This window comes from Pollachius pollachius (assembly GCF_949987615.1).
Source record: "Pollachius pollachius genome assembly, chromosome: 9".
Taxonomy (NCBI): Eukaryota; Metazoa; Chordata; class Actinopteri; order Gadiformes; family Gadidae; genus Pollachius; species Pollachius pollachius.
The window spans coordinates 10,435,288-10,449,597 of NC_136942.1; the positions used below are offsets into that span (position 1 = coordinate 10,435,288).

The 14,310-nt window shown below is 49.5% G+C and overlaps 2 protein-coding genes across 2 annotated transcripts; both read right to left on the bottom strand.

The window, feature by feature from the left end:
• Positions 1 to 234: 234 nt before the first annotated feature.
• Positions 235 to 6,515, bottom strand: rnf141 (ring finger protein 141). Its single transcript, XM_079743132.1, has 6 exons — positions 6,396 to 6,515; positions 4,718 to 4,926; positions 4,366 to 4,474; positions 3,294 to 3,475; positions 2,898 to 3,005; positions 235 to 2,670 (listed from the first exon to the last, which is right to left on the bottom strand). The coding sequence occupies exons 2-6, from the start codon at positions 4,846 to 4,848 to the stop codon at positions 2,520 to 2,522; spliced, it is 681 nt and encodes a 226-aa protein (XP_079599258.1). The 5' UTR covers positions 4,849 to 4,926; positions 6,396 to 6,515; the 3' UTR covers positions 235 to 2,519.
• A 1,868-nt stretch (positions 6,516 to 8,383) lies between these two features.
• Positions 8,384 to 11,140, bottom strand: mgat4c (mgat4 family member C; the record flags this gene model as incomplete). The annotated part of the gene is made up of 3 exons (XM_079742804.1): positions 8,384 to 9,543; positions 9,866 to 10,022; positions 11,012 to 11,140. The coding sequence occupies 3 exons, from the start codon at positions 11,138 to 11,140 to the stop codon at positions 8,384 to 8,386; spliced, it is 1,446 nt and encodes a 481-aa protein (XP_079598930.1).
• Positions 11,141 to 14,310: the final 3,170 nt, after the last annotated feature.

Below are 14,310 nucleotides of genomic sequence, written 5' to 3' on the forward strand. Positions count from 1 at the left end.
AGTTTGTCTATGACCAGGAACAATGATGGGGAAAGCCTGCAATCTGCTGGTTTCAGACTAGAATACACATAAATACACAAATAGTGCTAAATATATATGCTTTTTTTAAATTTACATGATTGTAATTAAGTCCTTTGAAATAGACTTGGCTATACTTTTGGCTTTCGTTATAAATATTACAATAATTACTGCAAGATATCCTATAGTGATAACACTTTATTTTAAATCCATCACAATCCATTAAAGTGCAAGAAGATGTATCTCTTGGTTCAAACCATAATATACAGAATGGGTTAGTTCAATTACTAGTTATTTCCTAGGTCAAACACATTTAATCAATGTACAGCCATGTCACCTTAGTTGAATATGTGAAACTCCCAAACTTAAAATGAAACATAACCATGGATTTCTGAGGAGCTAACTATAGATAGAATATCTGTACATTGTCAATAAATTGTTTTCAGAAACTGTAGAATGAATAGTCTCTTATAAAAGGTCAAACTAAGTGGATTAACCCATTTGTACCGGCTGCTGCGCGGCGCAACATTGTATCTAGTAGATACAATGCTGCGCGGCGCAACAGCCGGCACAAATGGGTTAATCAAACCATAGTTCTAAGGAATCAACTACAGTGATCTACTGTATGCAAAAAGTGTTGTTATCATCTGAAGCATCACAAATTATTGTTAACAATGCTATTTTGTTTATAAATTCATAATATACAACCGGTATCTTCCTCCAACATGTTCAGTTCAACTTCCAATAAACAATAATCAATAAGCCACTACTCAATTAACAAAATTAACAAAAGGTTTCTACGTTTCTAGATAGATTTGTTTTGTTTTAAACTTGTTGATACTAAATCTAATACTATCAAAGATAAGTGTCTTCACAGAGTGAAGTAGTACCTTCCGTTCTTAATGAAAAAAAACTCAAACAGGAAATTACCTTAAAGAAAAGCAAAAGAATCAGAAATACAAAAAGGTAAAAATCGCCTCTTTCCTTCCAGCAGTTATTGAATTTAACAGTTGTTGTGAATTTAATAACATCAGAGCAAGATTAGTTCTCACCAGATTATTCTACTAGACCCTGAAAGAAAGTCCCACAATTACCTACCTTCTGTACCTTGTACTATTGTACTTGTACTACAGTACTTGTATCACAGTACTTGGCACACAGTACTTGTACTACAGTACTATTATCACAGTACTTGGCACACAGTACTTGTTTCACAGTACTTGTATGACAGTACCTCCGGGACTTGTACAGTCCTGTTGAACCAAAGGTGTCTGTATAAGAGCCTCATGTTACACCATGAAGACATGTCCTTTGACAGAAGCATGTGCTACATGTAGGAGCCGGACGCCCAGCGTAGCCTAGTGTAGCTTAGCATTAGCTTAACGCCGGACTGACCATAAGAGGGATCCCAGTGGAAACCCCAGCTCACAGCGCTCCCCTTCCACACTGTCATACGTCGCGCTCCATTCAGGTCATCTCAATGTCACCTGGCTGCGTGGGAGGAGTTTATCAACAGACCGGGATACCGGTCGCCACTGTGTAGATCGCTGTGGGGGTCAAAGGCTAACCAGGGACGCACCCAGGGTGAACCCTGGGAAGAGAGCGCTGGCTGTGGACCTCAGCGCTCTGCCCACCGGTGGGAGAGCACCGTGGTGAGAGAGCACCGTGGAGACACGCAGAGGAGGAGCTGTGCAGACGGGAGCGTGAGCAAAGGAACCGAGCACGAACGGCACTCGTCTGATGAAAGGTTGGACCGGCTGAAAGGGGGGGCTGGCGGTGGGGCAGGGTGGTGTCTCTACGGCCTGGGGGGTTCTGGGTGGTGTCTCTAGGGGCTGTGGGGTGGTGTCTCTAGGGGCTGTGGGGTGGTGTCTCTAGGGGCCGTGGGGTGGTGTCTCTAGGGGCTGTGAGTGGTGTTGGGTGGTGTCTCTAGGGGCTGTGGGGTGGTGTCTCTAGGGGCTGTGGGGTGGTGTCTCTAGGGGCTGTGGGGTGGTGTCTCTAGGGGCTGTGGGTGGTGCTGTTGGGTGGTGTCTCTAGGGGCTGTGGGTGGTGTCTCTAGGGGCTGTGGGTGGTGTCTCTAGGGGCTGTGGGGTGGTGTCTCTAGGGGCTGTGGGTGGTGTTGGGTGGTGTCTCTAGGGGCTGTGGGTGGTGCTGTTGGGTGGTGTCTCTAGGGGCTGTGGGTGGTGTCTCTAGGGGCTGTGGGTGGTGATGTTGGGTGGTGTCTCTAGGGGCTGTGGGTGGTGTCTCTAGGGGCTGTGGGTGGTGCTGTGGGGTGGTGTCTCTAGGGGCTGTGGGTGGTGTTGGGTGGTGTCTCTAGGGGCTGTGGGTGGTGTCTCTAGGGGCTGTGGGTGGTGCTGTTGGGTGGTGTCTCTAGGGGCTGTGGGTGGTGATGTTGGGTGGTGTCTCTAGGGGCTGTGGGTGGTGTTGGGTGGTGTCTTTAGGGGCTGTGGGTGGTGTTGGGTGGTGTCTCTAGGGGCTGTGGGTGGTGGTGTTGGGTGGTGTCTCTAGGGACTGTGGGGCTGGCCGGCCTCGTCTGCCAGGTTGAGGATGTAGTCGGCCATGTCGTGCTCGGTGGGGGCGTCTGACACCACCCAGGACTCGTTGGCCCCCGTCACCTGGATGCGGCAGATGGGGCAGTTCCTGCTCTGCCCGCTCCTAGGGGACAGAGCGGGTGAGTCCATCCATTCATCCAAACCTCCGGCTATCTACATCTGTACTTTATTTATATTCTCTAAAAATCTATTTTCAGAGATTTGGTTTATTAATCGTATCTTAAAATTAAAACAATTCTATAAGCAAAAGCAAATATGTTTGTGTTTGAGTTTGTGTTTGTTTGCGTGTTTGTGTATGTGTGTGTGTGTGCGTGTGCGGAGCCGTCCTACCATTGGTCGATGCACTTCTGACAGAAGCTGTGTGCGCACGGCAGCATGAGGTCCGACCGGCCGTCCATGCAGATACAACACTCCTCCTCATCCGTCAGCTGCTTCACCCTGCAGGAGGAGGGGGGGAGGAGGAGGAGCAGGAGGAGGAGGAGGAGGAGGAGGAGGAGGGGAGGGGAGGAGGAGGAGGGGGAGGAGGAAGAGGTGGAGGAGGAGGAACGGAGGAGTTATGGAAAGGATCTGGGGACTTAGGTCCACCTGTGTCTGAGGTCTATGTGTCCTGGTGTCTCCACCGCCCCACCGTCGACCAACAGGAGAGCGCGTTGCTCCTCGCCCTCGCCCTCCCCCTCACCACACCACGGTAAAGCTACAGGCGTGTATAAACTACCATGGACCTACCGGCCCATCCACATGCTGGCCTGGCAGGAGTCGGTGGAGGGCAGCTGGGCCGAGGGGCCCTCCAAGGGGCCGTCGGGGCCCAGCACCTGGGCGGCCTGGCTGGTGACGTCGCGGTACAGCTGGGTGAACTGGTACAGGTTCATGATGCGGGTGGCCTCCACCGTGCCCGTCTCCTTGTTGATCTGGAGGAAGAGGAGGGGAGGCAGGAGGAGGAGGAGGGATGGAGGAGGAGGAAGAGGACGGTGAGCAGGAGGAGGAGGAGGAGGAGGAGGAGGAGGAGGGGAGGCAGGAGGAGGAGGAGGAGGAAGATGAGGATGAGGACACTCTCAGTCTCACCTTGGTACCCTCTTTAGTCTCACCTTGGTACCCTCTTTAGTCTCACCTTGGTACCCTCTTTAGTCTAACCTTGGTACCCTCTTTAGTCTCACCTTGGTACCCTCTTTAGTCTCACCTTGGTACCCTCTTTAGTCTCACCTTGGTACCCTCTTTAGTCTCACCTTGGTACCCTCTTTAGTCTCACCTTGGTACCCTCTTTAGTCTCACCTTGGTACCCTCTTTAGTCTCACCTTGGTACCCTCTTTAGTCTCACCTTGGTACCCTCTTTAGTCTCACCTTGGTACCCTCTTTAGTCTCACCTTGGTACCCTCTTTAGTCTCACCTTGGTACCCTCTTTAGTCTCACCTTGGTACCCTCTTTAGTCTCACCTTGGTACCCTCTTTAGTCTCACCTTGGTACCCTCTTTAGTCTCACCTTGGTACCCTCTTTAGTCTCACCTTGGTACCCTCTTTAGTCTCACCTTGGTACCCTCTTTAGTCTCACCTTGGTACCCTCTTTAGTCTCACCTTGGTACCCTCTTTAGTCTCACCTTGGTACCCTCTTTAGTCTCACCTTGGTACCCTCTTTAGTCTCACCTTGGTACCCTCTTTAGTCTCACCTTGGTACCCTCTTTAGTCTCACCTTGGTGCCCTCTTTAGTCTCACCTTGGTACCCTCTTTAGTCTCACCTTGGTACCCTCTTTAGTCTCACCTTGGTACCCTCTTTAGTCTCACCTTGGTACCCTCTTTAGTCTCACCTTGGTGCACACCACGCGCACGGCCACCTTCCACAGGGCGCTGGCGTCGGAGCCGGGCTGCACCTCGAAGAGGAGGTGCTTCTGCTGCCCGGCGGCCAGCTGAGCCGTCCTGAGGGGACCGACATTAACTTTTATCTAAAGCGACTTACAATAAGTACATTAGTCAGAAGAAAGAGAAACCACAATATATCACTGTCGGTACGGTAAGGATGTTCATAGAACCAATTGCCAAGCACTAACAACCACTAGGTTCACCTATTCCCTGTATTCAACAAAGATAGCTAGGATAAGATGCTACACAATGCTAAGTACTATTTTTATGTGTGGGGGGGGTTGGTAGTGTTTTGCTCACACGTCGTTGAGCTCCGACACCCTGGCCAGGAACTCCTCGTAGGTGAGGTACCCGCTGTCCCTCACCAGCCCTGCGTGCCTCACCAGCTTCTCGGGCAGCCGGCTGGCCTGGCCCGAGAGCTGCTGGCCCATGGCGGCACCGGCGGCGGTGGCAGGGGCGGGGGCTCCGAGAGGGCGGGGAGGAGGCCTCAGTCGGCGTAGAGCTGCACCCTGGAGGAGGAGGGAGGAGGGAGGAGGGAGGAGGGAGGAGGGAGGAAGGAGGAAGGAGGAAGGAGGCGTCAGCGTCAGCTAAATCTAAGCGTAGGTTTTGTGATGTAACGACTACTTAGGGATTCGTAGGTTTGCCACAAAAAGGAACAGACAGGCACTTGAACGTGACATTAAAAGATTCTTTAGCACAGTAATACACATTTTAATAGCTACACATGTTGCTTGGTTTCTTGTTGTTAATAAAGGGGTTATATTATTCCACCAGGTGTGAGTGTGATTAGCTGTTACATCTGTTTGAAATCTGCCCGTCCCTGTGCCTTAGTGACATCACTAGTGGGCGTGTCCACCTAGATGTACACTGGATAGAACAATGTTCCAATGTTTAATGTGATAAATGTTGCTTATCTATCCTCCTCTGATGGATAGATCAGCAACATTTGCCACAGTCCACTGGGTAGGCTGGTGGAATGATCTATCAAGCATACACTAAAATGGTGTCGCTAAAACACAGGAGAGGGAAGATATTCAAATGGCTTGTAATGGCTGATCACACTCACACCTGGTGGCATCATATCACATCATCACATCACATCATCACATTACATCATATCATATCAGATCACTCCTCTAAAGGCTCAGACCTGCCATTGCCAGGACCTTACAATGTTGTCATGGATGAGTCGTGCTCATGTTTTTAAAATGTTATAATATTTTTAATCTTCTGTGGTTGTGGACAGGCCAACACTACAGCACTTAGAGTCCAGGCCAACAACAGTTTAATGAATGGAGGAATGTTGTCTATGTTGGGTTGTATATGTTGTATATGCTGTATATAAGTATGTTGTGCATACGTTGCTTTATGTGGTATGTGTTGTATTTGTTGTTTGTGTTGTATTTTATATGTTGTATTTGTTATCTATACATACATACATACATGCATACATGCATGCATGCATGCATGCATGCATGCATGCACACATACATACATACATACATAAATACATAGGTTGTATATATGTATGTTGTGTTATATGTATACGTTGTATATATGTTATGTTATTTATGTTGTATATAGGTTGTATATGTGGATGTTGTTTATGTATGTTGTATATCTTGTGTTGTATATGTATACGTTATTTATGTGTATGTTATAGATATGTTATATATGTTGTATAGATGTTTACGTGGGAGACCTATTCGCCAGGATGTAACCACATCATAAAGTTTGAACGTAGATGTCCAGGCCTTTCTCGTCTGACGAAAACACTCGACATGGACTCAGACCCTGTCACACAACAACTCATCATCACATCCATCTGCATCGTGGATACCATAGTACCAATAATTTATCAATAATAGTGATCATTATACCATGTTTCCCAGCTGACTGAACACATAGTGGTTATAGGTAAACACGAACCCCCCTGGAGACCTGAAACAGTTCCGACAAGAGGAGAATAGATCCTTACCTGGCACTGACCCGGGCTTTCATCACGTGCTTATTGATCGATATTATTGCTGTTATTAATAAAGTAGTGCGAAGAGGTTTCAGTTAGCGTTCGGCGCGGATGGATACGCTTGTTGACAGAACACTGTCGCTGCATGATGACGTCGCGGTGCGTATGCGATGTCCGAATTTAAAGTTATTATCAATAATCTATTCGCTTGAACAGAATTTAAAGTAAAGTATGGTGATATGTATAAATGCGGATTCTTGAAATTATCATACTAATATTAATACTTTTAATTCGCGATAACTCGTTTTATATAATACATTAGAATGACCGCCAGAGGGCAGCATTGTGCGAAATTTACACAACAATCCTATTCTGCAGTTCCGTCTGTAATCCATATGCATTGCGTGGTCAATGGATTTAGTTGTTGGTTGAATATATATAATACAAGCCTAGAATAAATCTCTCGGTGTAATTGGCAATGCTGTTTTTTGCAGATGTATGTGTTTCTCCAAGATGACACAGACATAGTTGTATGGTTGTAATTATGCAATTGAGTATGTGTTTGTGTGTGTGTGTTGTGTGGTGTGTGTGCGATTGTTTGTTTGTGTGTGTGTGTGTGTGTGTGTGTGTGTCTGTGTGTGTGTGTGTGTGTGTGTGTGTGTGCTTGTCCGTGTGCGTGTGTGTTCGAACATTTGTGCATGCAAGCAAATGTGCACACTGTTCTGTAATTGCTTTACATCGACTTGTGTTTTGGAATATCCTTTTTAATAAAAAACAAAGTAAACCAAACATTAACATTCACACTACGATCAGGTGAGATCGGATCAGACACAATATTAGACTCAGTCTCACAATGAATAACTAATAGTAACATTGAAAACAACTGAAATGTATTCATCACTTTATTGCGAAGCACATCCATCCCACATGATCCCGTTTAAGTTCTGGACGTCTCGGTAGTTCTGGGGGTCAGAGTGGCGCACACCATCAGTATGGGCCACTCCCACCACGGCCCCCCACCCCTGACCACAGCACCCCATCAGTCCAGAGTAATGAGCCACAACCACCACGGAGACCTAATGACGATGTATGATTGACAACCATAATGGAGGCAGAATCATTTTGTCCTTGATTTTCACGCACACGCACAACGACAACCCACACACGCCCACATTATGATGTCATTAACGGAGCGCTTCTGAATTGGCTCATCAACATAACATAAAACCTGGTGGCAGAATGTCATGATTTTGATTAGAAATGCAACAACCCAAAGTCAAGAAGCAAAGCGACAGAGCAGAGGATTCTGAGGCAAAGTACAAAGAAAACTAAACAATGACCTGGAGGTTTCTTTTGTAATCAATATCAGGATTTCATTGGAAAAACAACGTTAACTGTACATCTTTAATTCAGATTAAATCAATAGAAAATCTCAACAAAACTAAAAGAGATATGCAGCCACAACCACTGTCCCGAGATGAACCCGTACGAGACTGAACCCTTCCAGGACGGGATCACAGAGTCACAGTACTAATGCCTCGTTTCCACTGAGCGGAGCGGCTCGGAGTGGCTCGGAACGGCGCGGCTCGGGGCAGGACAGCTCGGTTAGGCTGAATCTGGCTCACCTTTGCCACCGCCGTCACCACCCTTATGGTAGGGCAGGGTTTAAGCCAGATGGCGATAGCCGCGGCAGCTACATAAAAACTTTTGCGTGACATTTGCTTCAATGAACGAAGCTTTCGCCTTTCCAGAAATGTCCAGAAATACCTTGCGGGTACCGTGTTTGTTTGTTTTTTCTCCCCCTGTCGCACAGATGTGATGATTCTGTTGACCAATCAACGGACGGCATTGTGTAACTCCACCTTTTTTGGCACCCTTTCAGACCGAACCGAGCTGCCCACCTTGGTGGAAACGAGGCCAGACCAACAGGCTGGGCGCTCCACAGGCTGACCGTCCTCAGGGTCTTGACCGTCCTCAGAGTGGAGAGGGCTGGGTGGTCTTCAGGGTGCAGAGGGCTGGGCGGTCCACACGCTGACCGTCCTCACGATGAGCCAGTCCTCCTGACTGGCCGTCACCACTATCCGAACGCACTGGACCTCAAAGCTGATCTTATGGTGCAGGTTGTGCACCTCGATGCAGCCGTCCTTAAACTCCCCCAGCGTGATGTAGGAGGTGCACTGCTGGCCCTGCCTGGACTCCGTAAGCCTCCGCCCGACCTCCAGTGCCCCGCGGTGCAGGACGTCGCTCTGCCGGTCGTCCGACCCCGTGACGACCCTGATCCGGCTGATCCTGGCGGACTTGTTAAAGATGACGACCAAGAAGTCCCCGGTGAAGGGCGGCTTCCCCCAGAAGTACTCTTCGGCGACGCTGCTGTAGGCCCGGCCGACGTCGTAGCTCTCGAACATGTGGATGTTGGTGTGCAGGCGGGCGGGCGGGTTGTCGGGGACGTCCGCCGAGTCCTCCTCGAAGTCGTCGTCCTGCAGCTTGTTCTCGGCGCCGTTGTACGAGGAGTAGTAGCCCATGTGCTGGAAGAGCGAGGGCCGGAAGCGGATGACGTCCTTCTGGGCCAGCAGGCCCCTGAAGTGGAGGAGGAGCCAGTCGCACGGCATCTCCTGGTAGAAGAGCAGCAGGAAACGGGCCAGGCGCGGCAGGTCCCCCGAGCGGTACAGCTTCCCGATGTAGCCCAGCTTGGAGAACTCCAGCATCACCCAATAGGAGCCTTCCCGGGAGGAGATCACCTTCTTCAGGGAGGTCAGGAAATTCCTGGAGCAGCGCACGTCGTCCTCCAGCATCATGTAGAAGTCCGAGAGCTCGGCGCAGAAGTTGAGCAGGAAGGCGTAGTCGACGTTCTGCTTGGAGCGGAACCGGACCCGGTCGTCGGGGTCGTTGAAGTTCCTCTTCAGACCGTCCAGAGGCGGGTAGTACTCCTCAGGAGCCTGGACGACCAGCAGGCGTCCGGCAAGGATGTGGTGGGCAAACCTCCGGGAGATCTCCTGCACCAGGTGGTCACACCACGCCAGGTCGAAGTCCGCCAGGTGGACCACCACCACCATCTGCTGTAGCTCCTCGTAGCTGGACTGGTCGAAGATGGACTTGATCGTTTCTATGAGGTAGTTGCCCTTTTTCCGTTTGACGGACGACAGGCCGATGGTGAGGAACTCTGTGTGGGAAAGACATTTTGGTAAAAACCAAGAACTGAAGGATAAAACCCAGGCTGTTACCCTAACCCAGGGATCACTAGTACAGTCATGCTTCAAAACAACAAGCCAGATTCAACTAAACTCCAGTCCCTTGAGTTCTTCAACAGTGAGAGGAACATGTTGGTGGGGTCTTTGCTGACAATTGCTCTTGTCATTGCTGACAAGAGCAATGCAAGACATATTCTTTTGTTTTCCACTATTTTAGGTTATCGATATTTATTCTTTTTTTATAATTCCTTTTGGAAAAGGGATAACACACAGAATGATACGAGGGCCACTCACTCCTGCGGTTCAGGGGCAGGCCCGCCAGGTAGCGGTACGTCACGTTGATGCTCCCCGAGAAGTTGGCCGGCTCTCGGAGCCCGGGTACGTCTTTCTCTGGGGGCCCTGGGGGGCCCGGGGGCAGCAGCGTCTCGCCCAGGGGCCGTTTCTCTGCCTCCTGTGGAGAGGAGGACCGTCAGCCACCGGCGCCTTCACCACGTCTCCACCGCTCAGAGGAACACAGAACCAGGGACCAAAGCACCACGCAGAACCAGGGACCAAAGCACCACGCAGAACCAGGGACCGAAGCACCACGCAGAACCAGGGACCGAAGCACCACGCAGAACCAGGGACCGAAGCACCACGCAGAACCAGGGACCAAAGCACCACGCAGAACCAGGGACCAAAGCACCACGCAGAACCAGGGACCAAAGCACCACGCAGAACCAGGGACCAAAGCACCACGCAGAACTCGACATTCAGGGCGTTCAGCAGACGCTTTCATCCAGAGTGATTTACATTGACAGAAGTACATTGGTCAGAAGAAAGAGAAACAACAATATATGACTGTCGGTATAGTAAGGTTCATAGAACCAAGTGCCAGGCACTAACAATCTAACGATAGCTAGGATGAGACGCTGCACAATGCTAAGTACAACACTTCAAGGGGTTCAACTCTAGGGTGGGGTTCAACTCTAGGGTGGGGTTCAACCCTAGGGTGGGGTTCAACTCTAGGGTGGGGTTCAACACTAGGGTGGGGTTCAACTCTAGGGTGGGGTTCAACTCTAGGGTGGGGTTCAACACTAGGGTGGGGTTCAACTCTAGGGTGGGGTTCAACCCTAGGGTGGGGTTCAACTCTAGGGTGGGGTTCAACACTAGGGTGGGGTTCAACTCTAGGGTGGGGTTCAACTCTAGGGTGGGGTTCAACCCTAGGGTGGGGTTCAACTCTAGGGTGGGGTTCAACTCTAGGGTGGGGTTCAACTCTAGGGTGGGGTTCAACACTAGGGTGGGGCTCAACTCTACGGTGGGGTTCAACACACACTAGGGTGGGGTTCAACACTAGGGTGGGGTTCAACTCTACGGTGGGGTTCAACACACACTAGGGTGGGGTTCAACACTACGGTGGGGTTCAGCTCATCCCGTGGTCCCCGCCCGGTGCTGACTCACCAGCACATACTCATCGTCCATGTAGAGGTTGAAGAAGAGGAGGAAGGTGATGAGGAAGACCAGGACCGGGATAGTGGCGCGCTTCCGAAAGCATCTCATCCTGTCGACGGCCTTCACCACCAGCCTCATGGCTGCCGGCCTCGGCCCGGACACGGAGACGGAGGAGGAGGAGGAGGAGGAGGCCGCATGGACCGCCGGCTCGGGAACTACGGGAACACAAGAGGGAAGGAGCAGAGATGTTCCAATATAATTTTTACCTTCCCGATAACGATTCCTCAACTTGAGTATCGGCCGATACCGGGTGTATACCGATACAGCATCTAGCATTGTGACTACTAATAGCGCGTGTTCTTATTGAAGGGTTGTTTCTATTCTTCTAGTTGAGTGTGAGCATTCGTGTTTTTCCGACTTAGCTTGAATGCCAATGGTCGGAGTTGACACGTTTCCAATTCCGACTTTCCACCTGTGACCGTTAACGAACGCACCTGTTTTGGGATGTTCTCATGTTTAGCAAATGAGCCACGTGATGGTATCGGATCGGTGCGTAGACTTTCATACTCGCCGATACCCGATACTGCATTTTAGGTGGTATCAGAGGAATTTCTGATACTGGCATCGGTATCGGAACAACTCTAGAAAGGAGAAATTACAACTGCCTCATCGCTCTGAGATCATAGCCGCACCATGTAGCATGGAGGACCTTCTGATATCCACAGCTAGCTTTGTCTGGCTGGTGTCTGCCGTGATAGAGAAGCCAACTGAGTTACTATTGAGTCCGGACACGAGTCAGTTGTGATGAGGAGACTCCCGGCCAGCCTCCTTCAGGACCCTCAGCGTGTCTCAGAGAACACGGTCCGACGCCCGGGCCTCAACATCTGCCCCACCTCCTGAGCTCCAAACCCCCGCTCCTCATTTGAGCTTCTACTGACCCTGGCTCAGTTTAGTCTAAATACAGAGACGCAGACGCAATAGCCAAAACCCTAAATCCTGACCCTAAACTTTGAACCCCTAAACCCTTCCCCTAAACCCTAAACCTTAATCGCCAACCCCTGAACCCTAAACCCTTAACCCCACGCCCTAAACCCCAAAACCAAACCCTGTGCTTTATATGATGGCTGTGAAAACGTAACCAGCCTCATTCTAAGTTAATCGTATTGAGAGGCATCAATCCTCCTGGTTCACCCTGACGGGGTTCAGAGTGCGGGGCAATGCCTAATTCCATGATCTTATGTAAGAACTCATATTTCCAAAGGTAGATATGACTGAGATAACAACCTGTGCGTGAGCTTGTCTAAAAAGGGTGCATCTAAATCTTGAATGTGCGGCAGCTTTGAAGAAGGTTCATTAAATGTTCATCGCTAGTCCAGCTGGTGGCTCTAAAGAAACCACCATCAGTAGCAGAAGAAGAGGATGGTGGAGGAGGGGAGGCACTCTGTCTCTCACTCTCTCTCTTTCTGTCTCTCTCTTTCTGTCTTTCTCTCCCTCCTGCTCACTCTCTCACGCTCGCTCTCTCGCTCTCTGTGTCTCTCTCATGCTCACGATCCCTCACGCTCTCTCTCTCTCTCTCTGTTTCTTTGTCTCTCCTTCGCTGTCTCTCTAAGTCTGTGTGTGCTCGACTCTCTCTGTCTCTCTCTGTCTCTGTCTCCCTCATGTTCTCTCTCTCGCTTTGTCTGTGTGTGTGTGTGTCTCTCTCTCTCTCTCTCTCTCTCTCTCTGTCTCTCTGTCTCTCTTCAATCAGCAGAGACGGTGAGACCATAGAAGCAGAGACAAGTCATTACAAGAGCATGCATGCACACACATGCACACTCACAGAAACCCCTGTTAGTATGTGTAGAACAAATACACAGACGCACAATCAAAAAAACCCTTTGAGTGTATGTAGAACAAACAGACACACACACTCACACACATACAAACAGACACATAATCACACACACACACACACAAACCTGTGTGAGTGTGCTTAGTGCAATCACACGCACACACACACACAAACACACACGCATCCGCATGCAAACATATGGAATCAAAAACTTCTGAAATGCACACACAAACTGGCTAGGACACACAAACACACACACACACACACACACACACACACACACACACACACACACACACACACACACACACACACACACAGTTTATTGTTCCTCTGAGGGTGAACTTATCAGCGCTCTGTTTACGTTCTCTGGAGGTAAACACCAACAGTAAGGATGTCCCTCATAGGTCACATATATTTAAATGGAAATGAAGCCAGCCTATGAATAAATAACCGCCGCACGCCGGGCGCATGTTTGCTAGGTTCCCGGTGCCAAGGTTCCATCAGCGTTCTATTGGCATATCTATGCATTAAAAAACATTTTCACGGCCAAGTCATTTTAGATTAGTCAGTGAAAAAAAAGACAGGGAATTAACGTCAGCAACGACACGGAATTTAAATTTGTCAATGTCGAAGTGTCTTACAGGCTGCTGAGGGTTTTGTAAAGTCAACTAGCAAACATCGAGGCCATAACTGACCATGCAACATGAGCAAATAAATGGTAATGGTAAATGGACTGTATTTATACCTTGCTTTTCTAACCAGTGGCCACTCAAAGCGCTTTACAATATTGCCTAACATTCACCCATTCATGCACACATTCACACACCGACGGCGGGGTCAGCCACGCAAGGCGTTAGCCAGCTCGTCAGGAGCAGTCAGGGTGAGGTGTCTTGCTCAGGGACCCCTCGACACTCTAGGAGGAGAAGCAGGGGATGGAACTAGCAACCTTCCGGTGATCAGCCAACCTGTCATACCTCCTGAGCCACATGCCGCCAATCGAGCCATATACGAACACACAGACATCCAGCCACTGAAAGACAAAAACACAAACAGCCAGCCACTGTACTGCAGATGGAGTGTGCAGGTGTACAAGGTGCCTGGCCCAGAAATACCTTTTCCATCTCTTAAGATTACCAGAAGGTTGTTGGTTCAGCGATAGCAGAGTGCTTGCTCAGCTGCTCCGGGCAGCAGCAGGTTCTTCTAAAGCAGCCTTCCCAAAGTGGAGGGGCCCGACCAAAACCGGGGCACATTATCTGAGTAAAATAAGTACCAATGCTCTGTGATTCATCTCCTAATTAAAAGGGGAGAGTGTTGTTTTTTGCCATGCTGTCTGTTCAGCTCAGATGCTGAGCTGCTCATTCTGTCAGAGCGGACAGAACTCTGTCATTGAGTTCTTTAATTCTGAAAACCCCCACTAACTGAGAGGGGCTCAACCAGAATCACAATCTGAATGAATCAAACCAGCTTTGCTTTT

Coding starts and splice junctions, on each gene's coding strand:
- rnf141 (XM_079743132.1), bottom strand. CDS start 4,848: ATGGGCCAGCAGCTCTCGGGCCAGGCCAGCCGGCTGCCCGAGAAGCTG. Junction 3,006..3,293: donor GCCAGCATGTGGATGGGCCG/GTAGGTCCATGG, acceptor CTCCTCCTGCAG/GGTGAAGCAGCTGACGGATG. Junction 2,671..2,897: donor CAGAAGTGCATCGACCAATG/GTAGGACGGCTC, acceptor TCTGTCCCCTAG/GAGCGGGCAGAGCAGGAACT.